This window comes from Blastomyces dermatitidis (genome assembly GCF_000003525.1).
Source record: "Blastomyces dermatitidis ER-3 genomic scaffold supercont1.10, whole genome shotgun sequence".
NCBI classification, from domain to species: domain Eukaryota; kingdom Fungi; phylum Ascomycota; class Eurotiomycetes; order Onygenales; family Ajellomycetaceae; genus Blastomyces; species Blastomyces dermatitidis.
The window spans coordinates 2,834,096-2,857,240 of NW_025544783.1; the positions used below are offsets into that span (position 1 = coordinate 2,834,096).

General features: G+C 45.4%; 9 protein-coding genes across 11 annotated transcripts; 4 read left to right on the plus strand and 5 right to left on the minus strand.

Annotated features, from left to right (window-relative positions):
* The first annotated feature begins 22 nt into the window (after positions 1-22).
* On the plus strand, positions 23-2,697 carry BDCG_08268. 2 transcript variants are annotated; one of them, XM_045424045.1, is made up of 4 exons: positions 23-530; positions 745-908; positions 988-1,060; positions 1,225-2,697. In XM_045424045.1, the coding sequence occupies exons 3-4, from the start codon at positions 1,008-1,010 to the stop codon at positions 2,282-2,284; spliced, it is 1,113 nt and encodes a 370-aa protein (XP_045282482.1). In that variant the 5' UTR covers positions 23-530; positions 745-908; positions 988-1,007; the 3' UTR covers positions 2,285-2,697. The 2 variants fall into 2 exon arrangements, with proteins under 2 accessions (XP_045282482.1, XP_045282481.1); XM_045424044.1 differs by having other exon boundaries at positions 745-858.
* A 1,241-nt stretch (positions 2,698-3,938) lies between these two features.
* Positions 3,939-5,776, minus strand: BDCG_08269 (uncharacterized protein; the record flags this gene model as incomplete). Its single annotated transcript, XM_045424046.1, has 3 exons — positions 5,208-5,776; positions 4,802-5,020; positions 3,939-4,059 (listed from the first exon to the last, which is right to left on the minus strand). The coding sequence occupies exons 1-3, from the start codon at positions 5,492-5,494 to the stop codon at positions 3,939-3,941; spliced, it is 627 nt and encodes a 208-aa protein (XP_045272849.1). The 5' UTR covers positions 5,495-5,776.
* On the plus strand, positions 5,013-8,315 carry BDCG_08270. 2 transcript variants are annotated; one of them, XM_045424048.1, is made up of 9 exons: positions 5,013-5,345; positions 5,407-5,837; positions 5,998-6,545; positions 6,689-6,722; positions 6,992-7,097; positions 7,223-7,258; positions 7,374-7,425; positions 7,527-7,585; positions 7,742-8,315. In XM_045424048.1, the coding sequence occupies exons 3-9, from the start codon at positions 6,484-6,486 to the stop codon at positions 7,936-7,938; spliced, it is 546 nt and encodes a 181-aa protein (XP_045272850.1). In that variant the 5' UTR covers positions 5,013-5,345; positions 5,407-5,837; positions 5,998-6,483; the 3' UTR covers positions 7,939-8,315. The 2 variants fall into 2 exon arrangements, with proteins under 2 accessions (XP_045272850.1, XP_045282483.1); XM_045424047.1 differs by having other exon boundaries at positions 5,407-6,545.
* BDCG_08271 (NADH-ubiquinone oxidoreductase 20.8 kDa subunit) lies at positions 6,811-9,282 on the minus strand. Its single transcript, XM_045424049.1, has 4 exons — positions 9,058-9,282; positions 8,718-8,945; positions 8,508-8,640; positions 6,811-8,416 (listed from the first exon to the last, which is right to left on the minus strand). The coding sequence occupies exons 1-4, from the start codon at positions 9,078-9,080 to the stop codon at positions 8,318-8,320; spliced, it is 483 nt and encodes a 160-aa protein (XP_045272851.1). The 5' UTR covers positions 9,081-9,282; the 3' UTR covers positions 6,811-8,317.
* A 47-nt stretch (positions 9,283-9,329) lies between these two features.
* Positions 9,330-12,927, plus strand: BDCG_08272 (uncharacterized protein). Its single transcript, XM_045424050.1, has 8 exons — positions 9,330-9,886; positions 9,942-9,964; positions 10,055-10,159; positions 10,211-10,420; positions 10,493-10,635; positions 10,705-11,309; positions 11,375-11,674; positions 11,736-12,927. The coding sequence occupies exons 1-8, from the start codon at positions 9,846-9,848 to the stop codon at positions 12,328-12,330; spliced, it is 2,022 nt and encodes a 673-aa protein (XP_045272852.1). The 5' UTR covers positions 9,330-9,845; the 3' UTR covers positions 12,331-12,927.
* Positions 12,928-13,006: 79 nt separating this feature from the next.
* BDCG_08273 (prefoldin alpha subunit) lies at positions 13,007-13,925 on the minus strand (the record flags this gene model as incomplete). The annotated part of the gene is made up of 4 exons (XM_045424051.1): positions 13,007-13,077; positions 13,158-13,275; positions 13,430-13,746; positions 13,871-13,925. The coding sequence occupies 4 exons, from the start codon at positions 13,923-13,925 to the stop codon at positions 13,007-13,009; spliced, it is 561 nt and encodes a 186-aa protein (XP_045272853.1).
* A 317-nt stretch (positions 13,926-14,242) lies between these two features.
* On the minus strand, positions 14,243-16,481 carry BDCG_08274 (prolyl-tRNA synthetase; the record flags this gene model as incomplete). The annotated part of the gene is made up of 7 exons (XM_045424052.1): positions 14,243-15,630; positions 15,692-15,821; positions 15,880-15,959; positions 16,017-16,107; positions 16,162-16,202; positions 16,261-16,333; positions 16,395-16,481. 7 exons carry the CDS (start codon positions 16,479-16,481, stop codon positions 14,243-14,245), a joined length of 1,890 nt encoding a protein of 629 aa, XP_045272854.1.
* Positions 16,482-16,740: 259 nt separating this feature from the next.
* Positions 16,741-20,702, plus strand: BDCG_08275 (CCAAT-box-binding transcription factor). The gene is made up of 4 exons (XM_045424053.1): positions 16,741-17,558; positions 17,614-18,737; positions 18,805-19,345; positions 19,409-20,702. Exons 1-4 carry the CDS (start codon positions 16,788-16,790, stop codon positions 20,330-20,332), a joined length of 3,360 nt encoding a protein of 1,119 aa, XP_045272855.1. The 5' UTR covers positions 16,741-16,787; the 3' UTR covers positions 20,333-20,702.
* On the minus strand, positions 17,990-22,860 carry BDCG_08276 (lanthionine synthetase C family protein). The gene is made up of 4 exons (XM_045424054.1): positions 22,309-22,860; positions 21,703-22,246; positions 21,545-21,558; positions 17,990-21,490 (listed from the first exon to the last, which is right to left on the minus strand). Exons 1-4 carry the CDS (start codon positions 22,490-22,492, stop codon positions 20,691-20,693), a joined length of 1,542 nt encoding a protein of 513 aa, XP_045272856.1. The 5' UTR covers positions 22,493-22,860; the 3' UTR covers positions 17,990-20,690.
* Between the last annotated feature and the right edge of the window lie 285 nt (positions 22,861-23,145).

The window sequence follows — 23,145 nt, forward strand, 5'->3', positions numbered from 1 at the left end:
CTGGAAAGTTTGGAGACGAACGCGGTTAACTTTCTGATAATCAACCCAGCATCATAATCATGAGCTCCTTTCACACTCAACACCGCCCCATCAGCCCTGCTGTGTCGTTGCGCATCAGCTACCAGCAGCCTGCCAGATGCCAGATGTTGCGGCTGCTGTCAGTTGTTATCTCTTGTTGAATCTTCCAGCGGCGGGTTGCGGATTGATTATCTAGGTAGATATACCGGAGGGGTGTGCTTCATACTATACCAACCTAGGGCACACAGGGGAGAAAAAGAGGAATGAGAGAGGATTTTTAGACGCGGGTGATATCTGTAGCTCTACTGTCATTTTCTCTTCTCGTCTCTTCTCTCTCTCTTTTTGATCGCTCTCTCATTCCTACCGTTGATATATAAACCTAACTTATCCATCCTCTCCTTTCGACTTCCCTTCCTTTCTATATCCCTCTCACCCCAATTGCATTCTTAATTATTCTTCTTCGTCTCCTCTACCCTTTTTATTTTGAGAATACACCATGTCAGACTCCGTCGGTAAGTCAAAAATCCCTATTTCCCATCAAAAACCTTGCGGCAAAATTTGAAGTTCAAGCAGGTCGAACATCGACAAATGTTCACGACGAAGCTAAACGCACGCGAGAGTCGTCCTGCCTCTGTATATTTATATGCAATTACACCCGTCCAGCAGAATAACGATGTCAAACTCGCTGATCAATGCTAACTATGTCTTTTCCTGGCCCCTCACTAGACCGAGTATTCGTCCATGCTCTCAATACCGTCAAGAGAATCCCCCGATCGGGGTCGGCCAGGCCACCCCTCCCCGAACGATTGAGGTTATATGGCTTATACAAGCAGAGCATGGGTACTTATCTCCCTCGCTCCTGTCCCCTATATTGTTCAGAGTTCGGAAAAGTAAATATAAAAAAGTTGCGGCGAAAGCTTAATGATGGTGACATATGAAAGTGCTGATTTTGGGTGGTCGTGATTTTAGAGGGCGATGTGGAAGGGGTCATGGATCGGCCTGTCGATGATGAAACGGATTTACATGCCGAGAGAGAGAAATGGTATGAGATGAGCATAAATTAACTGTCCTCCCTTGGTTTTTCTTTTCACTTCCCTACGGGAGGCTTTATTTTTTGCAATAATGACTATCTCTTCAATGAACACAGTATTATCAGCGCAATCAAAAGTGTGGGAAAGCTAACATATCAAAAACGGCTTCCATTAGGGATGCCTGGTACGCGCAGCGCCATCTATCACGCACCGAGGCAAAACGCCAATACATCACTGCTTTACTCGACACAATGAACAAATACGCCTCCTCAACGCCAGAAGCCCGCGAGCTCATCTCCGAGCTTGAGTTTGTCTGGGATCAGATAAAGTCAAACTCGTCCTCCTCCCACTCATCCGGTAGCCCCATCCACACCTCCAACGTCTCACAGCCACAACGTCAACCATCCCGTGTAGCATCCCCCACCCCGCCCTCCCGATCAAACTATGGCTCGCAATATGGAAGCATTGGTGGCCGGATATCGCGTGGCGAAGCGGCGGCGGCAGAGGAAGGGATGGAACGGCCGATATATGCTGGGCGGGATTCGAGATTGAGAGTTCTTAGCCCTGTTAGTCAGCCGGATGATGAAGTGCCAGGGAGCGGCCGGCGGAATTATAAAGCAGGCGACGAACACGGCGCTGGACCGGATGGGGACAGGCTGGAGGAAAAAGAAGACGAAGACGAGGAGGATGACGAGGATGAAGAGGAGTTTCAAGAAGCGCGGGATAGCCCTTTTGAAGACGACGACGACAATGAGAATGACGATGACGACGAAGATGTGCGGTCGGATAATAATAATAATCATAATCATAATAACGGTACCCAACAACAGCCCAGAGGAAGAAACCGAGACCGAGATAAAGATACCCCGAAACCCAAAGCCACCACTTATAACCGCCGCTGGCGCCGGCGAGTCGAGCAGGCCATGACGAAAATGACAGCCGAACTCGCGGCGATGAGAGAGCAGATGGAGACGCGGGCGATCAACAGCCGGCGCCGCTCGAGCCTGTGGGCGTGGATCAAATGGCTTGTGTGGGTTGTGGTGCGGCAGGTTTGCTGGGATCTTGTGCTGTTTGGGTGTTTGCTTGTGTGGATGCGGGTTGTGAGGGGGGATAGGCGGTTGGAGGAGAAGGTGAGCGGGGTGGAGATTTGGAAGGAGGTGAGGAGGAGAGTTGCGCTTGTTATTGGGAGGGGGGAGAGAAGGGGGTTGGGGTTTAGATTGGGAGGGTTTCCGTAGGTGGGGTCGTTCCTTATTTTTTTTTTTATTTTTTTTTTTTATTTTTTTTTATTTTTTTTTATTTTTTTTGTTGTGGGTTGGGGATGTGGTTTATCTCCTGCTACTTCGCAAGGGGTAGGTTGGGAGAAGGTATCCCTTCTTTTTCTTTTGTTCTTTCTCTCCTCTGTTTCAGCGTTTCTTTTCTTTTTTTTTTTTGAGGTGGGTGTATACGCCCACTCTCCATGCAGAATACACATATACATACTTTGCTCCCGCGGCGTTCTGCTTGATCTATTGTCATGATATTCATCTATACATTTATTTACAATACGTGCATACACATTCTCTTCCAATTAACTGTATTAGTAGATACATAATATAATATCCGTGGCCATCAATCTCAGAAATGATCTTTTCCACGAAAGAGGGGAAAAGATTTATCTAACAGTATCCTCACCGTCCGACTCTGCCCATCTGTCTGACATGCCATGACTCTACGAAAACATGTCTTGTTCTCTACGGAGTGTGAATGCTCAGAGCTCCTCTTGCTCATGCCTCTGATGGCAGTATATAATAATATGTCATCCCCAGCATCTTCTCAAGTCATGCAGCATATGTCTGAAGTTCAACTTTCAGCACATTTGATCCCACGGGCAGAAAGAGAATGAACCATGCCTTTGCTATTTGTTAAAACGTCCACAACAACGCCTACAGATCTTTTGCGGGCTTACTTTGTTGATTTGCCGTTAAACCACTCGAATGCCCTTTTACTCTGTTGTCATCCGAAATAACTAAGGTTCCTCTACTTAGTACGGTGGCCGGGTTGCAGGAATTGGGTTCTGAAATGCCGCAGCTTCATTTATTGCAGAGCTTCTGTTATGGATGGCGAAGGCGGCTTTGGAGCTACAGTATATTTATATTGTGGCGGACATATTGCTTGCGAAAACAGAATTTTCCCAGCACCCCCTGAAAATTAGTAGCAAAACACCACAAAAAAATCAAAATATCCATGTTTCTCTAGAATCATTCAATTATCGTCCAATACGCGTCTTTTTCAATCAATTATCATCCAAATACATGTCTTTCTTACCTTTATCATCAAATCCACATATATCAATCAACCCATTTTTCAATATGCCTCGCAACGCCCGCTGTCCTGCTGCTTCACAAGCCTGTACAAAGACTCCTACCCTGTGCCTCAGTCTCCCCAAACGACCTGTTTCAGAAGTTCTAGATAATGGAGAGGATCTGGTCAATGATGAGATGAAGGAGCAGATGGATGAGAAGGATATAGAGACTCAGTCTGAGGATTCTACATCTGTGAATCCCTACCCCTGAACCTGACATCTCATACAGATTGTATGAACAGGTGATTATCAATGAGATAAAGAACAAGAGAGATGACAAAATGATTAATGAGTAGAAAGAAGAAGAAGAATCAGAAGAATGAATCTACAACTTCTACAATCAATTCTTCTATACAGATCTCTCAAATGTCAGTGATTATATTCTCTCCTTCAGCTCTAACAGCTTCAACTTCATTCATATGACATTCCCAAGTGAGATAATCAATGTGATGATGATGATGATGATGAAATATATGATGGAGAGAATAGAAGAACTGAATTCACAATCTCATTATCATCCACATCCAGATCTGCTGTTGAATCCTCCATCAAATCTGCTGTTGAATCTTCCATCGAATCCAGTACTGATATATGATTTCAGCCTCGGAATTTCTCATAAGAGGATCACTCGTGTCTATCTTGTTGGGGGTTCGGCGTGTTATCCTCGCCCTATTAAACGTGGAAACATAAAATGAAAGAAATGTTAGCTGACGAGATACCGCGAGGTATCTAGACACGTCCACAGTGTGATGATGGAGGGGGCATTATAGCTGCTAAGCCTGAGATCCTGTTGCCCAACATATAGCCATGAGAGGAGACTTCAAACTGAATAAATCATTCGAGTCTCGGGTTCTTACCTTTGCATTGCTTGCATATTTAACTCTACGCAGGAAGGTTCCCAATGGCATTTGAAGATGACATGCAGGACGTCCTGAATTCGAAGGATATAACACAGAGCAACGAAATCCTTCGTTTGTTCTATAGATACTATCCACAGGCTAGTTAAGATATTTATATATCTACCTATGTCAGCTTTTATTTTTTTCAATGCCTCGAATCTGCATGTCTAATACTAAGCTCCGTTCTACGTGGATTAGAATATGGATGCACCGAGGGAACTGAAGCATAGAGAGTTTACTCCATATATAGAGCGCTGTTTTTATTGCAGTATTTACTTACTCTCTGCCTTAAGATACCAGAGCTCACGAGGAATATAGGAATAACTAACAATATATTGTAAATGTACAGTACTTTGCTAGGTTCTCTCGTCAGCGTGCATATACCGCGTTCCCAACTTTCAGGTTTACACCCCTGGGAAATAGTTGCTGTTATTGACATCCCCCCACATGCTTCAAAAAGAAAAGACTCTAAAGTATTCTACATAGCAGTCATAACTCAACTAAATATTTACTGCTCATCAGAGAAATCACTTATCACATTAATCTCCTGCCATGCCTTGAGATCAGTGAGAGTCTGAGAAGCAGGCTTTGAAATTTCAGCTATAGCATCACTGCCCAAGGCAAGTAGATCTCTCCCAGCAGCATGTCCTGAGGAAGTAACAACATCATAGATAATCTCCATATTCTTAACAGGGTTATCCAACTCTGCGGCATGGAACTTAGTAAAGCTGCTATCAGCCGGTGCATTGATTTCAGTGTAGTCAGAAATTCATTCAGTAGAACCGGTTGATGTGATTTTTGCATTGGGGTTCATCAGTTGAGACAGTGGCGGATGCCAAAGGAGGCAACTTCATCGGCAAGGCCAATCGCCAGCCAGCGCGGCTTTGGAAGCATTATATTATATAGGTTGCAGCTGACCATAGGATGCGAGGTCGCCATCGAGCCGATAGTAACCAGGGTGCCGGATTTCTTTCACATAGATACGGGAGCACCGCACAGAATCCATTTAGAGGGCCGAAGGTATTGACTTGAAATTGGCGGAAAGTGGCTTCGGGGGTAACCTCTTCAAGGATTCCTGTCTGAACATAACCAGCGTTGTTAACCACTATGTCTATAGAGTCGTATATCGTGACGATGTCTTTCATGGCCGCCTTGATTTCCTCGAGGGTCTGGTTAGGATCGAGCTTAGTAGCCGGCACCATCATCAAGCCTCAACTTCTCGGGGTTGCGGGAAGCAGCAATCACTCGCTGGCCGCAGCCGGCCGCATGTTTCTCAAGAACCCGGAAGTTGCACCGGTGATGAGCCAAACACGAGAAGAAGCCATGATAGGAGAGGGAGGAAAGAAATCTATTTAGTTGAATGGATGGAAGCAGTTGATCAGACGAGACAGACGAACTGGCAAGCCATTGTATTATATAAATGGCTTATCTCGATGCTGCCACCATTCGATCATCTGTCTCTTCTTTTCCTCTACCTTGCATTGTAGTAGCTCTATCGTCTTCATTTATTTACACTCTCCAAGCTTGATTAGTTATCTCTAGTGAGAGGTCAATGCTGGCAATGTCATTAAGTTAACCCTTCCACTGGGCAAGAAATCTGCCTTCACGGCTAATCCAGCCCTAGCTAGTCCATGTCAAGAATGGCATCTTTTCTTAATCATTCTATGAAATCTTGAACTTACTAACTTACATGCAGTTAGGTTAATAGATGACCAAGATCGAAGACCCTCGGTTTCTCTAGTTTTGCCTATCCGTTTCGCAGGGACCCGGTGCTATTAATGGATATCAAAACATTTCTTTGCTCGGCCTGCCGCAACTGGTTAGAGGTTTTGAATTGATAGATAAGTGAATGAATGAATGAATGAATGATACCTCCTCTGCACACCCAGTTTTGAATCATTTGGACAAATAGGAGTCGATTTTCTGCTTTGAAACCGAACCTCGGGGCCGCGCTTAGTTCGACCCCTCCACGCCGAGGGTGGAAGATATATATCTTAAGATATAATCTTGTTTACCCCCAGCAAGCAACCATATTGTGTGCTATAACCAACCTTTCTCTGGTTGGGTGTTGGGGTTTTTTAAGCCTTTTGTTGTTTCTTATATTTTAAACAACTACACATATCGCCTGCCTATACCATATCGACCTCGGGAGGAGGGGAAAAGGAAACCGGCGCGTGAGAGAAGATATATAAGAATGGCAAACGACGATGCTGCACGAAAGGAGGCAAAAAAGGCTGTTGAAGGCTTGGTTGAGATGTAAGTTGATACAGTCTCTCTATTTACAATTTTGGCCACGGTCTATGAGAATGGGGGTGTTAGGAGAGAAAAAGGGGAATCCGGGGGTCATGATACCCTACATGACCTTTGCAATATTTCAGCTGACTGACATCTTTGTTTAGATATCACGGAATCATGCAGGAGAAGAATTTTAGAGTCAGTTTTCTTGCCCAGTCCAACAAAAAAAAAAAAAAAAAAAAAAAAAAAAAAAAAAAGAGAGAGAATGAATCCCTCATGTACACTTTTATATACTCTCCTCATACCATTTCCCCTTAATAATTATCCCGTGACGATACCGTTCGTTGTCTCTAAACAGCCCAGCGATGCATACGCTATCGAAAATACTCCCTAGCAAAATGCTATACCTCATCAAAACCAACTAACTGACCATTTCCCCTTTTTCTTTCCTGTCACGGAGTATATAGGGCTACGATAGACAGCTGATGGATTCCCTGCGGGTCATCGAAGCGTATCCCGACGGCAGAGCCCTCTGGGAACTCCCCATTACGGACTTCTGGGCCAATATAAATGGTTAGGAGAACATGAATGATTTTGCATCTCCGTATTCTCTTTCCTCTGCCCAACCTACCGCATGTAGGATACGAGTATATAGAAGGGATGTGCTGAAGGAAAGTAAAACAAACTGGAGTTTATAGGGGTGATGCATGGCGGCGCTTACGGTGTTATATTTGGTAGGTTATTCTGCCTTTCCTCTATACATATATCTATATGTAGTATCGTATATCAGGCATTCTCCTGCCGAAGGTTTGTTAGTAGTCACCTAACGGAAGAATAAAACCCATCTAGACATGTGCACTGCCATCTCCATGAGCCCGATTTCGAAGGAGGGATATTGGGAGTAAGTACCTACATAAGTCCCATTCCCTCTCTGAAACAGAATAATTCGGCCGGCGTAGGATACCTTTTATTCTAACCGCTCCTGTTTCCCACGTCGTTTAGGTTCCTGGCTGGTGTCACGCGCTCACTCAACATCTCCTATCTGAAAGCTGTGCCTATAGGTATGTCAACGTTGCAGTACGTGTATTATGTATCATGTACTAGAGTCTATCTATGTGAACACATAAAACAGGCAAACCACCAAACAAGGAAAGAGAGCCCCTCTTTTTGATCAAGTTATTTAACACAACTGCCTTTTTGTTTTTTTACAAATATAGGTTCGACAGTCTACATCCGCACCAACGTCATCCAGCACGGACGAACAATGGCCCTAATAGGCGCCACGATGGAGTCCAAGGATGGGAAGATAATATATGCCACGGCGGAGCATCATAAGGTGCATACTCCGGCTCTACCTGAATATTCGCAGAGGCTCAGGGAGTGGTTGCAGAGGAAGGAGAAATCTAAGTTTTGAGGTATAGTGGTAGTGGACGGGGATGGTTCTGGATATACAGTAACAGGGTGTTCATATATTTAACCTTTCTTTTTCTCTGCACTTGGCTCTTTCTTTTGAGCTCCAGGTATAACTTTGCAGGTAGACGAGTAGAGGGCCCGATTTTCTGGTTTCTTCACTCTATATAAATCAGAGTATGCATGCTAAAAGGCTAAACCAAGCCACGAGCTCGCAAACGAGAATTGATGTGATGAATGAACTCGTATTTCACAAGAATGCAACCATGCGATCATTCCGAACCAATAATATATGTATATATGTACAGAGCAGACGAGATCCCTTTTGTTGTTTTTTTGTTTCAATTTTTCATTATTCTTAAGACAAAAAGTAAAAAGAAAATCTAATATTGCGGACCAGAGTAATTGGCGTAGATTTGGGACTTTCGCAGATGGACAGGTGTCTGGCCCTTGGGGGTATCGGGGATTTCTTTCTTTAGACCCTATAAGCGCGAGTAAATGTCAGCAATCGATATCCCGGTTTGTGCTCTATCCTCTTTGCCTCTCTGTTTGGGGCAGGAATGCAACACATACAAGCTTCTCAAACACGCAAGTATTTAGTGCGTTCTCAGCCCTCCGACATTGCCATAGGTGATGGTTATTCTGTTCTAGACATTCAAAATGCGTCTTGAATTGCTCGAGGCAGTTTTCGTTGATATCCTTGATGCTAGACGACAAAATCAAGAGAGCAAATTAGTCATAATACAACAAAAATTGCTCCCTCATGTCCACGCAAATACGTACACACTAGCCGCGCAACGGGTAACCTTCCGACCTTCCCTCAGACAGTCCAGCTCGCCCTTCCCGTTGGACTCCGTCTTGCACTTCATGTAATCGTCATTGTATGCCTTGCAGCGGTCGCCGATGAAGTACGCCGCGCTCATCAATGGGGCAGACGTGGCCCCGATCTCTTTGACCTTGGGGATGTCATCGGGCATGGGGGTTGTGTCGATGAGCACATGTTGGTTGAACCTATATTTATAAAGAAAGGAAGCGAATGAAATGGTTAGCCCTGCTATATTCGGGAACACTGAGGGAGTACTTCTGGCGGGCGCCCCAGTAAAGCCGCAATTGAGAGACGTACTGAGCTCCGCGGCTCCCAGACATGGTGGCAGACTATATGCCGTGCACGATTGGGGCTTTTGAGAATGGATGCGGGAGTGCGGGGAGGAATTGGAGGTTTGAATCGGCGGAGTTGAGCATTGGGGATGCTGCGATGCTTTTGGCGGCTGGAGCTAAGCGGCTGTTTGTCGGTCGGGTTATTGATATCCCGACCCCGAGGTACGGTAACTACGTTATTCAATGACCCTCCTGATAGATATAAAAGCACTTTTTTAACTTAAATCTATATTTTGTAGTAGATGCATCGTAATTATTGCCAAATCACTATATTTGGCTGTGTCTTGTATATATATATATATATGCCCCACGGAAGTGGGAAATTGAATTGAATAGATTGCTGCTTCATGTTTGGTTGGCAGTTACAACCTTTCAAAGGAACATGTTAATCAGGTGTAGCTGCGGCTATCCTCCACGCGTTGTTGACAGAGTTTCTACCCTGGCAACCTCTTTCGTTATTCTCTTCCTTTCACCGGTGGTCGTTTGTCCTGTCACTTTAAACTGTTACGCATCTAGACTGCTAGAATATATATTCACTAAGGGGTGATAGAGAAGATAACCTCTTCTCCCAACGTCAAGACATCCTGGGTCAAGGGGCTTCCGTTCCTTTTCCTGGGGACTTTCCCACAAGTCAGACCATAGCTGCTGGAAGAATATTTAACGGAATATTTTATTCCACTCGACCTACTCTTTCACTCTGTTATACCTTTTGGTCTCGATTCATGACAGTGTTGCTGTCACTTGGACTCGTCAATGGAGCGTTTTCTACACTTCGAACAAGATAAAATGGCGCAGTGAGATATCAACTCCCGTCCAATGGATATTTCATATGTACTAATGTAAAGCAAGATACGAACTGCGTGCCGCAAGAGGTAGGCGAATTCATTCATACCGTTAGAATTTGACTTTACCGCAGCTATATCTACTGGGTTCGTTGGACTCTGTCTGACTTTCTCGTATAGGGAGGTTGAATCTGGAGGACCAACTGGCAACGCCCCGGTCAACCAACCCTGTGAGACATCAAAATATCGGAACGGCTCCCCATCAACAAGGAATACCAAACAACGGTAAAAGGACCAGGTTTTTTTTAGAAGCCAAAGACTGATTAGTTGATATAGGACCATTGAATCACCGTGGTGATTCCTCAGCGCCAGGGCATAGAGGTGCAAGGGATGGGATGCATGGAGGTAGGGGTACTCCTGTCTGGGTTCGAGGCCGCGGCGCCTATCGTCCATCTCGAGCCAATTTTGATCACGCCAGAGGTTCAAATCACAGGCAGTACCCAAGCGCTCGGCCGGTTGATAATAGCGATAGCCTCCAACCCAATGGTAGGCTGTCATCCATTGTGCGAGAATAGATACATGGTACATTTTACTGATTGCTCGTCGTCATACATAAAGCCAGAAAGAAGGAGGACCATTTTGCCAAAATCTCGCGTTACGTCAAAGCTAAGGAGATACGCAATGATATTAACGAAAAACGCCAGTTGATGATTGAACAATATAGACAGAAGCCCGATCCCTCAATCAAAATTCCAGAGACGGTATAGTTTTCTATGTTTTTTATTTCGTCCTATATTGGCAGAGGGCTAATAGGTTGATGTCTCCCGTAGATGTTATTCCTTTGGCCAGATGATGAGCTTCCACTGGAGATGGCCCTTGGCAAAGACTTGGAAGCTCTTGATCCAATCCGTGCGGAATTTGGCTATTATATCTATCTGTATGATGAATCTCCAGACGGCCAGAAATACATCCGGGTCGACGGCGGTGACCACGGGAAAATTATCGAGATTGTCCAGCGGCTTCGCGCGAAGTGGGCTAATCTTCTCGCTGAAACAAGCGTTAAGACTAAACTATATCTTGTTCAAGCACCTACAGTTGACATCTTTAAAGCAGAAGTAGGCTTAATGAAATGTCGCCAGCCTGGTAGTCAGAACATCCAGGCGACTCCTTTTCTTTATGGAGCCAAATGGGACGACGCTGAGCTTGAACAGTGCCATCAGCTTCGTAAAAAGAACGAGCAACGTCTGCGTAATGCGGTGGACCAGTCCCTTGACGGTTTGCGGTTTCTTGCGGGTCATGTCCGGATGCGTATAAATTTCGGGAAATTTGTACTCGAGAATTACAGAGTTCCCCCGAATTCGAAAGAGCTGTATTCTTTTGAGGAATTTCGAAGTATGCTTTTTTATGCTGGAACAAAAGGTCGCCTAATTCCTGGGTATGTATCCTGGGGAATGAATGTTTGAGGAAGCTTATGCTAATCTCGCATCATGCATCTTCAAGGCTCGGTTTCAAAAGCGCTGACGGTGACCTAATGACTCGATGCTCACAAGCTTCAGACCTTCTTGCGCCGTTCGACCCACAGATAGAGTCTCTAGAAAACAATAAACCGCACTATGCGGTAAATATTGAATTTGAAGGCGCTAATAATGCACTGCTTCGTTTGGAGGTTGAATTCGAATCATCTCGTTATCGACCAAACCTTTTTGAGATATCGCATCGACGTTGGCTAAAGCCTCAAAGTGATGATGGGCTTGGAGAAAAGCGACCGCCGCTTCAGATTGGGGTTATCGACTTTGAAAGGTCTGTGTCTCTTGAAACAATTAGTCAGATATAGAATGTTATCCTAATGCCCTACGAACAGGTCCGACTGGCAGCTGGAAATCAAAGCTTTGGATTTCCAGGAACAATCTAACATTGAGCAGTCTCTAAAAAGCTTTGATCACTCTATCCAATTCAAGAGAGGTCTCACCGATGGACTTCGTGGTACCGCAGTGCAGCGTGTGACGTTCTCCAACATTGCGACTGTTTCCAAAATCACGGAAAAGTCAGCACTTAGATATCGTCTCAAGGGTACTAAATACATCTTCGAGCTTGCACGGTACGATACATATCATCGTGCCATCCGCCCAGGTCCGCCGTACATCGGTGATGGCAACAAAATGAACCAAACAGCCGAAACAACATGGGGTGCCTCCATTTTCCGCCAAGAATGGGATAACATGTTGGGACAGAATGGGAGTTTCCGAGTTGGGCAAACCGCCGACTGGAGTGCAAGTCTCAATACTTTTTTCCCTTGTCTGTCTGACGAGGATTCAACGGATGTCAACACTGGATTTCATCAGTTTATCGACTTGGTGAACAAGGTTGCGAAGCTTTTGACCCCTGAGAGAAAGAGCGAAGTTGTTGAGCGGGCTGAAACCACTCCTTGCGGAAACATCAAACCAGTTATCATGTAGAATGCGCCGAAGAAGTTCTAGGCCCAAGTTGCTGGTTCGTGAAGCAATTTGATTGCCCGTCACTGACCTAATGAAATGGATGAAGGAGCGCAATCCACAGGTTGTTGATGGTAATAGTTGCTTCTAATAAACATCAAAACAGATATTTTTACTTTGGTGGATGATACTTGGTTCCTCCTTCACAGGTTTTACTTTCTTTTCCCCCCTTCCCCTTACGAATTCATAAATTGTTGCCTAGTAGAATCAAACCGGGTTTTTGGCTTCACCATGTCTGCATTAATGAGTATGGAGATAGGGTCTGGAGTGCGTTTTAGTTATCAAGATTGTTTTTACTTTTCATGAGTGGGTTTTATTCATTTATGAGAATAGAACACCCGGTTAAGTTAACAAATGGTATGATCGTCCTGCCTTCATCGTAGCGTGTCTTGCCAAAACTTCAGTTCCCACTTGGAAAAGAAATTTCCCTCCCAGCTGCTTCTCATCCTATCCTATCGTAGGTGAGGAAAACGACACGACCTAGCTTTGACACTCTTGCCAAGGGCAAAGTGGAAATTGAAACCACAGTGATGTAAAAATTCTATTTGCCAAATATACTCATCAACCACATCCTGGTATACGATAGTCACAGGGTGGAGCTCATGTTGGCATCAACATTGGAACGGTATACTATGCCGAATTACGCATCACCACCGCTTCCTACGCCAGAGGGCCCTGCTGTGGCTTCACTAAGGAGTTTCTGACGGAGGACTGTTCGAGACGGTGTTAGACACGGGTCACAGATGGAAACATCGTGGTTCTCTAAAGAAGAAGGGTAAATGGAGACGGACCGTCCTCGATAACTCGTAGATTTTGGCTCTTCCCTTGAACGACCTTTTCCAACTCTCGTAGGTTCGTACCTAGCTCCTCGACCTTGGCATTGTAAAATGCAATTGCCTTTGATGTCGTCTACATTTTGGAACCAAACAGTTAGCTTTATTGTTGGCTCATACGTAAAGTGGTCTTTCTGCCCGCCGGGTACACCGCACCACACTCACCAAGCAGCGTAAAACTCCTAGGAAAGTAATAAAAGATATATGAGAGGGAAAAACACAAAACAAACCTTCTCGACATAAAACCCCGTCCCGACATCTACAATCACATTTTTCCTATCCGCTAATGTCCCCTTGACATACAGCGAGTTCGTCAACGGAACCAGAATCTCATCACTCTTCCCCGCGGTACCACCGCTTTTATTGTCCCCGCTGGCGCCCGCGCCGCTAGGACCTGCTACTCCGTCATTTATCGAGCGGATACAATCGCGGAACTTCAACTGTGCGTTTCGTAGCTTTGTGTGCGAACTTGTGAGGTGTTCTAGCTCTGAGCTGAGACGAGATTGGAGGGAGCGGAGTTGCGGGGCGGAGAGGGTCGCGAGGTCGACTAAGGGAGGTTTGGTATTTAAGTTAGTTTGGTTGGAATTTGAGAGGGAAATTAAGGGATTGCCTTTTCTTTTGGATTGGGGTAGATTTTTTTGGGCGGGGTGTTGGGTGGTGGGATGACGAACTTGTCCCCGGAGGAGCTTCGCCCGACTCTTGTTTTGCGGAAGGTTGTGAGGACATTGTCCTTCGCCTGCTTTTGTAGAGGGCTAGAGGAGGAGCGAGAGATTAACGGGAAAGTGACGGTCGATTAATTGATTTTGGCGGTATAGGGTGCTTGGTATGCATGGGTGGGTGGAAGAAGTTATTATTTTGTTGATGTGGTTTGGGGTTGTGGAGAGATGTTGACATCATGGGAGCAAATTAACTAGTCGCGAAAAAAGCGATGATAAAATGGAGCTATAAATACATAACGAAGTTCCACTGCGCCCCTAAATTAACACCCGCTATATAATACATTCTAGATAAATATTACTAGAAAAGAGAAAATTAATCCCCCTCTAGAGTCTATCAAGCAGTGATTTAGTAAACGGATGCAAATCTTGCAGCGATACCGTCTCCCGGAGATTGTTTAGGCGTCGGCACTGGACTTCCAGTTTGTTCTCCGTCTTCCACGATTTCCCGATGACGATTATTACAGGATATCCTATTAAATCAGCGTCTCTAAGCTTCCACGGAATATTCCTATCTCTATCATCAACTATCACATCAACGGCACCGATTTGCCTTCCATTTATATCGTCGTAAACCCTTTCAGCTTCCCCTTCCAGTCCTTTATCCGGGATGATTATGACCTCGAAAGGAGCAATTGCTCTCGGCCAGTTAAGCCCTTTGGAATCGGCCAGAGTGTCTGCAACCGCAGATATCATCCGTGAAACACCAATTCCGTGACATCCCATTTCAAGCGGAACCGAAAGAGTACTGGTATCGTCCGTTTTCGAGCCATCCTTCAACAACGTTAAAGGTACAGCCACGGAAGCGTTCAACACTTTGCTATATCGGGTCCCCAGATGGAAGGTATGTGCCAGTTCAATGGCAGTGTGGGTTTGGACCGTATGTTCACCGCACTTGGAACATCGGTCTCCAGCCACAGCGCTAATGCAGTCGAGTTTTTTATCGGTACCAGGGTGATGGTGCAACGATGAGAATCGTACCTTCAGTTGTTCTAAAACCTCCTTGCTGTGCCCAGCGGGGAGTGGAGGGCGATCGTAAACACGCACACGGTGGTCATAAATATCCAAAATGGTAGGCTCATTTAATTGAGCTGTAGACGCTTGTTTGCCTTCTTTGGTGATAGCTTGCCATTTTGTCATTGGACTGGTGACGCTTGTGTCGAGATCTACCCCTGCTGAGCGAGCAATTGTTCTCACAGCATGGGAATTGATATGTCGCTCCACTGGCTCGGAGCCCCCGCCCTTTATTAGATACTTCGGATAGAATACCCTTATGAGAGTATTTCCATCCTTTGAGATGCCCATCCACATGTCGGTTGAGATCGCTGGGGCTTGCTGTTCCTCTAGTCCAGCAGATAATTTATCTAGATTGGGATTTGCAGGCGGTGTAAGGTCTTCGTATGCTTTCCCATCGGAAAGCTCTTCGTTGTATACATTGCCACAGCTAGAACAGCTAATAATCGTGTCCTCGCCTTTGGGATTTGGGAGATGAAACTCATGACTTAAACTTCCTCCCATGTTGCCGGAGTCTGCAGTAGCGATCATGTAAGGTATCCTAAGCTCATCAAAAAGTCGTATGTAGGCCTTTTTGACAGCACTATAAGTTTTTATTGCTGTCTCGGGACTGTAGTCAAAAGTATAAAGATCCTTCATGATAAACTCTCTACCTCGAAGTAACCCCTGCCGCGGCCTTGGCTCATCTCGATACTTCCTACCTATAAATTGAATAAACATATATTAGCAGTAGGTGATGATTTAACATTGGGAAACACCTACTGATCTGGTACACTCGTAATGGAAGGTCCCTATAAGAGTTCACGGCACCTGCTACAAGCGAAGTAATTTCTTCCTCATGGGTTGGAGCAAGAAGAAACCGGGCCTCTTTTCTATCTTGGAATTTAAAGAACTAACGCTCAAATTTATCAGTCAGGTATCAAGGGTCGGTTTTTGGTATTGCACAATACCTCTGAATCTTTTTTCAGCCGACCGGATTTTTCCCACAAGGCTTGTGACGATATAGAAGATAGAGATAGCTTCGATGCCCCTATTTAAAGTTGTCAGCAAATGAACTGTCAATCATTGGACAAGTTAGAGATCTCACCAAGCGTGCGCATGTGTTTATCCACCAGACGTTCGAGTTTCTCCTGCACCCGAAGCCCGAGAGGGAGCATATGAAATACCCCTGAATAGGCCTGTCAAAGGGGTAAATGAGAGAAATTCGCAACCTCAATGATGCCAAATCTCACCTGGCGGAGAAAGCCACCCTGAATCAATAAATAGTTTGCATCTACGAGAGAAATGTTTAGTCTATGTCACCAAAAAGTCAACGGGAGTCATAAACATACCATGACTGCCGGGTTTTTTGGCTATTCCTCCCGTTGGGGTCCAGAAGGCCGAAAGCCTACTTCTCCCATCACTCTATAGCTAATTAGCTTGACAGGGAGGTTCAAAGACACTGAACGATTCTTATTCGACATACATAAAATCTACGTTTGTGAAATTGCAAGCATGATGTGGAAACGCGCCGAGAGTGAGGTCCGACTCTTGAAAAAAATATCTTGTTCATAGGACTGGATTTAACGAACGTCTCAATATTACAAATTCATGACATGAGCATGTATAGAAAAAGAACCGAAAAGGAAACCGATCGAGATAGAAGCCAATTTTTATCGTTCGTCCAAGGCTTCTTGAAGCTCTCCCGATTATGTCTCGCAGAAAAATTGAATGGCCCGTGCTTTGCTGTCGGGTTTCGGAAAGAGTTTTTCCGGAGGCCGGTAACTTATCAAAAAAAATAATTTAGTCCTTGGAAAATATACAGAAGAGAAGGAGATACCATAGTAATTCTGTGCGCTATTCAGCCACAGCATTCACAATGGGGAAGCCAAAGACAAAAGGCCGACGATTCTCTGCAAATGAGGTACCGATCGCAGCTGCGGAAAAGCCTGCTAACTCCTCTACTACCAATACAGATTCACTTCCAGACTTGTCTACGGGCGTCCTAGCCAACCTAACGAAACGCATTGAACAAGGTTTACAAGACCAGAAATCCCAGCCGCGAAAGGAGCCAAAGGCGACCGCGAGTGAATTGAAAAAGAAGAAAGATGCTCGTCCGCAATTCGAACGTAAACCCGACAACAAAAAGGGGAAAAAGCGGGACAGGAACGGGGAAGTTATAGCCCCTCGAGTAAGCGCGAAGGGAAAACCTGGGTCCAAACTTGACGAAGGAGGGGCCCACGGAAGCGCATTAGAAAATGAAATATACTCGATCGGCGGAACTAAGGAGGACTACGATCTCCTTGCTGGCATCGATTCAGATTCGGAAATGGAAGTCTTTGAGGATACGCCAAACAAACAAAATGGGAAATCAGTTAATGAGAACACTCTACGCAAGGATCTAGAAAAAATGCTGGGCGCAGATAATCCATCCCCAGCGTCAAAACCTACAGCTAAAAAGGCTAACGTTGCGAATCCTATTCACCTTGCTCCCAAGCCGGCAAAGGAAACCAAGCCACCAAAGGATATCCAGCCTTCAATAGAAACCCCAACGCAAAATACTCTGAAGAAGAAATCGAATCCGAACCAGGAGGAGGTCTCCGGTTCGAAAAAGCTAACACAGCAGCATAGTGCACGATCATCCAATTTGGTTAGTTTTACTGCGCATACGTCTCCAATCTGGCTCAGAACTAATCTGACCATAGGTTATCGACCCTCGTCCCGATTGGTATTCCATACCACTGCCTGAAATATCTCTAGAATCACCGAAGAGTAGCGGTGTCGCCCGACACATCTTAGATCGTGTCCAAGAATATGCTACAACGCTACTTAACTCGGAAAACCAAGCCTTTGCAACATCGCAGCAGTCGTCCTCATCCTACAAGTTTTATTCCACTATCGTTTCTTCCGGAACTTTGAGTGATAAAATCTCAGCGTTAACACTGGCGGTGCAAGAGTCACCTCTCCACAATGTAAAAGCATTGGAGAATCTTATTGCGCTTGCTAAAAAGAGAAGTCGAGCGCAAGCTGTTGAGGTTCTCAGATCCCTCAAAGATCTATTTGCCCAAGGCACCCTTCTCCCGAGTGATCGCAGACTAAAATCACTGGCCAATCACTCGGCGTTGCTCGCTGCGTTCGAAGATGTTCCTGGTAACTGGACTGCTTCAAATCCCTTGCCCAAGGGTTTGGACCGGAGCCACCTCATTGTGTGGGCCTTCGAGGACTTTCTGAAGGAGCAATACTTCGAGGTACTGAAAATCCTCGAAATTTGGTGTAATGATGAAATCGAATTTTCGCGATCCAAAGCAGTAAGCTATGTTTACGAGCTCTTAAAAGAAAAGCCAGAACAGGAGTCCAATTTGTTGCGCCTCCTGGTCAATAAACTTGGTGATCCAAACAAAAAGATCGCTTCGCGGGCGTCTTATCTTCTACTACAGCTTGAACAGTCCCACCCTTTGATGAAACCAATCATAATCTCAGCGGTCGAATCAGACATTCTTTTCCGACCAGGCCAAAGCCAGCATGCAAAGTATTATGCAATAATCACCCTCAACCAGACAGTCTTGAGAAGTGGCGAAGAGGATGTTGCGTCAAAGCTCCTCGATATATATTTTGGTCTTTTCGTTGCTCTGCTGAAGCCGACCAAGGATTCCGCAGGCAACTCGGAACATAAACATGGGAGACACGATGCAAAATCTAAAAAGCGACGTGGAGGCGCCGCAGTTCCAAAAGGACAGGCTCAGGAAACTGAGTTGCGCGAGAAGTTGATTGCGGGCGTTTTGACTGGCGTCAATCGAGCTTATCCGTTCACCAGCTCTGATGTCGAAAAGTAAGGATATCCGCCAGCCTGTTATCTTTGATCAATGATGCTAACCATTCTTTTTTTTTACTGGCAGGCTTTCGAAGCATATTGATACTTTATTCCGTATCACCCATTCCTCGAACTTCAACACTAGCATCCAAGCGTTGATGCTTATCCAGCAGCTATCGTCTTCTCACCAAGTGTCGTTGGACCGATTTTATCGAACCCTCTATGAGTCCCTACTCGACCCCCGAATATCCTCCTCGTCAAAGCAGTCGTTGTACCTAAATCTCTTATATAAATCTCTAAAGACTGACTTGAATGTCAGGAGAGTTAAGGCTTTCGTAAAACGACTGGTTCAAATCCTATCACTACATCACCCATCTTTCATTTGTGGCGTGTTCTATTTGATAAGGGAGCTGGAGAAGGTTTTTATAAATCTCTCCACGCTCATGGACGAACAAGAAAACATCGAAGACGACGACGAGGAGATTTTTAGAGATGTTCCGGAGGATGGAGAGCAGACCGCGGAGCAAGCGCCGGAGCAGACCGAGAAGAAAAATGAAAATCGATATGACCCTCGTAAAAGAGACCCCGAACATAGCAATGCTGATAGAAGTTGTCTCTGGGAACTGGTAAGTATCCCTCCCTTCCCTGCCTCGAGCTCCTTGACGATTGTCATTAATAATCAAATATAGCTTCCCTACGTTTCTCACTTTCATCCCTCCGTTTCCGTTAACGCTTCTCATCTACTGCACCACGAACCTATGTCTGGCAAGCCTGATCTTTCTATTCACACTCTTACACACTTCTTGGACCGATTTGTCTACCGTAATCCCAAGGCGGCTCCCAGTATGCGTGGGGCTTCCATTATGCAGCCTCTCGCTGGAGGCGACAATAGAGGCTTACTAGTCACATCTGGAGGAATGGGCAAGGCGCAGGAACCAGTTAATAGGGAAGAGTTCTGGAAAAGGGAAAGTGACAAAGTTGCTGCTGAAGATGTATTCTTCCACGAGTACTTCAATCGCATGGATAAGGATAATGTGCGCAAACTGAAGTCGAAGAAGAAGACTGGTGCCCGGGATAAGGATGGGGCTGAGAGTTATGATGAATCAGAGATTTGGAAGGCTCTTGTTCAGTCTCGACCCGAGCTTGAGGGCGATGGTGAGAGTGACGATGATATCGACGTCGATGATTTGGCATCCGCCATGGGTGATGATGAAGATGAGCTTGATGATCTTGATATGGATGATATGGAAAGTGGCGATGATGACGAGGATGAGGAAGGGGTAATTTTCAATGATGAGAGTGATGAGTCAGGGGTTGAGGTAGAGCAAGATAAAGGGCATGCAGCGGAGGAAATCGACGGTTTCGAGGGCTTTGGGGATGAGGATGCATTCGATATGGATGTCTCAGACGAAGATGCATTCCGAGACAGTGATGACGATGTGCCTTCTGACCTGGACAATGGGGTTGAAGAGCTACTCGCTGAAGCCTCGCCCAAAGGAGACAAATCTACGAGTAGACAGAAAAGGAGGAAACTCAAACACTTGCCCCTTTTCGCGTCTGCGGATGATTATGCTGCATTGTTGGCGGATGATGGCCTAGACGATGGCATGTGATCGTTATCCTTGGGTGAGGTATGCATGTTCGATGGTTGGCATTTTTTTGATAGAGCCTCGAAATTTGAAGCTATTTTTATGATTTGCATTACTTTTAATATATTCGTAGCTACGTAGTCCAATTTTTGCAGAAACGTACATATACTATCAGCGACGGAGATTTGACACCCTAATTTCGAATTTCCCGTTTTGAGGTATCAAGCCCCATTCTTTGTGATCGAACCACCCAACAACATGTTTTGAACAAGGCGGGAATAGTAATAAACTTGCAGTAGCGCCTCCTGGAATAATATTCATCACATATCAATCATAAAATGTCGAATGAAACCAGAAAAGGAGAATTACTTTCCACGATTTATCAACGCAATCCTCCCAGCGTAAGGCCAGGAAACCCCAACTCATGCTGCAAATGAATAGAAAGTAATTCATCCCTTTCTATCTCTTCAGACGAAATACCACTGCTTTTATCGACCAACTCCTGTTTCCTCAATCGGGCTTTAATGACCACACACGCTTCCCCCCATGTAGCGCAGGTGCCCGCCAACCCTTCAAAAAGGCTATAAGGGGTATCTGGCAAGCGAAATTCGCGTTCGTCACGGAATTCACGGTGATGGAACGGTGGAGTTTTTCGTGCGTAGAGCAATAATGTCAAGGCCCTAGAGAGGAAATAATCTGGCGTGAGTTCCTCCTCTGCCGAAGCATCAGAGCCAGTTCTATCCTTGAACGAGAGTTTCGCTAGCTCCGTGCGTTCGTTCCCGTATTCAAAGCTATCGTGCAGTAATAACAAGGGCCACGCATTTCCCGCAATGCCGTGGCATATTCCGCCCCCTTTGAACAGTAATCCTCGTTCCCACACTTGCCTACTTCCAATCCGGATGGCTTTGTCCCAGTCTGGCTCCCAGAATGAGCGCATTAGCTGGGTGCTGTTTCGCGCCTGGGCAAGGAGGATAAGCATTCCCGGGGAGCCATGGCAGATCTGCACGTAAGAGGCATAACGGGAGGATGAACGGATGGGAAGCGAAGAAGGGAGATCGCCGCCATTCTCAATAGTAAGCTTGCATAGCCCACTTATAGTTTCAGCAATAATCGGTAAGTGGTTAATGGTGCCGTCGTCAAGCTCGTCAGGCTTGCAGGCGAGAAGAACGGACAAAATACCAGCTAAGTTGATATTAAATTACATTTTTCTCCAACCAAACTCGGGAGGTTGCTTACCTATCCCATGGATTCTGCGTTTTCGTTAAAAAAAAAATAAAAATAAAAATAAAAATAAAAATAAAAAATAAAAAATAAAAAAAGAAAAGAAAAGAAATTAAGACTGGGTGGGTGTATATCATATTGGGAGGGGGGTGAGATGTTAGGAAGAAACTCACGCTCCGAGATAATATTTGTTATGCCATGGCCACATGAGTGGCAAGACATCCTGATCTCCGTATGCATCCTCGTAATCAGTAGCACCTACCCTTCCAGACTCCAGGATAATAGTTACAAGCCTCGGGATCATTGTGAAGACAGGGGTTAACGCTGCAGTGTTTTCCTCGTCTTTGCACTGTTGTCGGATCTGCAAAAGCGCCAGTAACAACCCAGCACGTCCGTATAATGCTTCATCACCGCCTAGGACTGTTCCCTGTTTAATAGCGAACTCTGTGGCGGTTTTAAGTATGTCGATGTCAAGGGCAGACGCTTTCTGCAAAGTAGGTCCGGCAAGGGCTGCGGAGACTCGGAGGACGCAAGCGCCCAGAGTAGATGACCCAAGCGGTGATAATCGCCCAGGCCTCAAGTGACTGGTCTCTGAAACACTGTAGCTAATTCTTGAATAGGCCCGTTCATAAAATCCTGATGCTAGGCGCGGGGCTTCCTCGCCGTCCTCAACATAACTCGCTTGTTGCTGGAGACGGAGAAACATAAGAGCAACCCCTATTTGGAATGTTCAATTCCAGCTCCTTCTTTTACATGGGTAAAATCAGGTGGGCGCATACCAAGAGTCCCATTGTAGATAGAACCAAACGCATTCTTGTCGTCGGGAAGCGGTTCAGGGACGTTTATCTTGATAATGTCTGTGGCGCGCTTCACAGCCCCTTGCAGTTCACGAAGCACTTGGTGCAGTACCTCATCATCTAAGGTGATAAGATCAAGCTGATTTTCATAATATTGAGGGGCCATGATGAACGACTTTAAGCTGAGATTGATGTTTAATTAAAAATCTATTCAGCCATTATACTGATGTTCTTGGGGAAGTTGTTGCGGTGACGTCATTCGTTGTAACTTAACTACTCAATGAGTAACAGACGGCAAAATGCCTCACATATGCGTCATCCATCCCGCGGGCTGTTCTGGCCATATGGGCATCAAACAAGAAACCAGGTATTCAAATGAACCGTGTTCATTGCAACAAGCTTTACAATTCACAGGAAAGGTGATTATTTCAACCAGCCCAGGCGCTAGACCTCTTTTTGGAAAGTTTAGCGGCTGAATTATGGGGAGGAGGGATTCGGATTTTGACTCGATTCTCTGATTTATATCAAATCAGCATTGTCACGGATATATTATAGCTCAGTCGGAAAGTCTAGGCGCTGTCCACTCAGCTAATGTGCGTTGTAATAAAACAGCTCACCGTGTTGGTGTTGAAAAATACCCTCCCCTCCATCCACTAGTTACCCCGGCGGCAGGAAACTTGGCAACGACTCTGCGGGGAGGTTAATAGAGATCTCATCGAAAAAGATGGTAAGATCTGTTCCTGCAGACCGGCGGCAAGATAGAACACCTAAAATTTCTACATTATTACTATTCTTTTTACAGATCTCAACAGATTATGA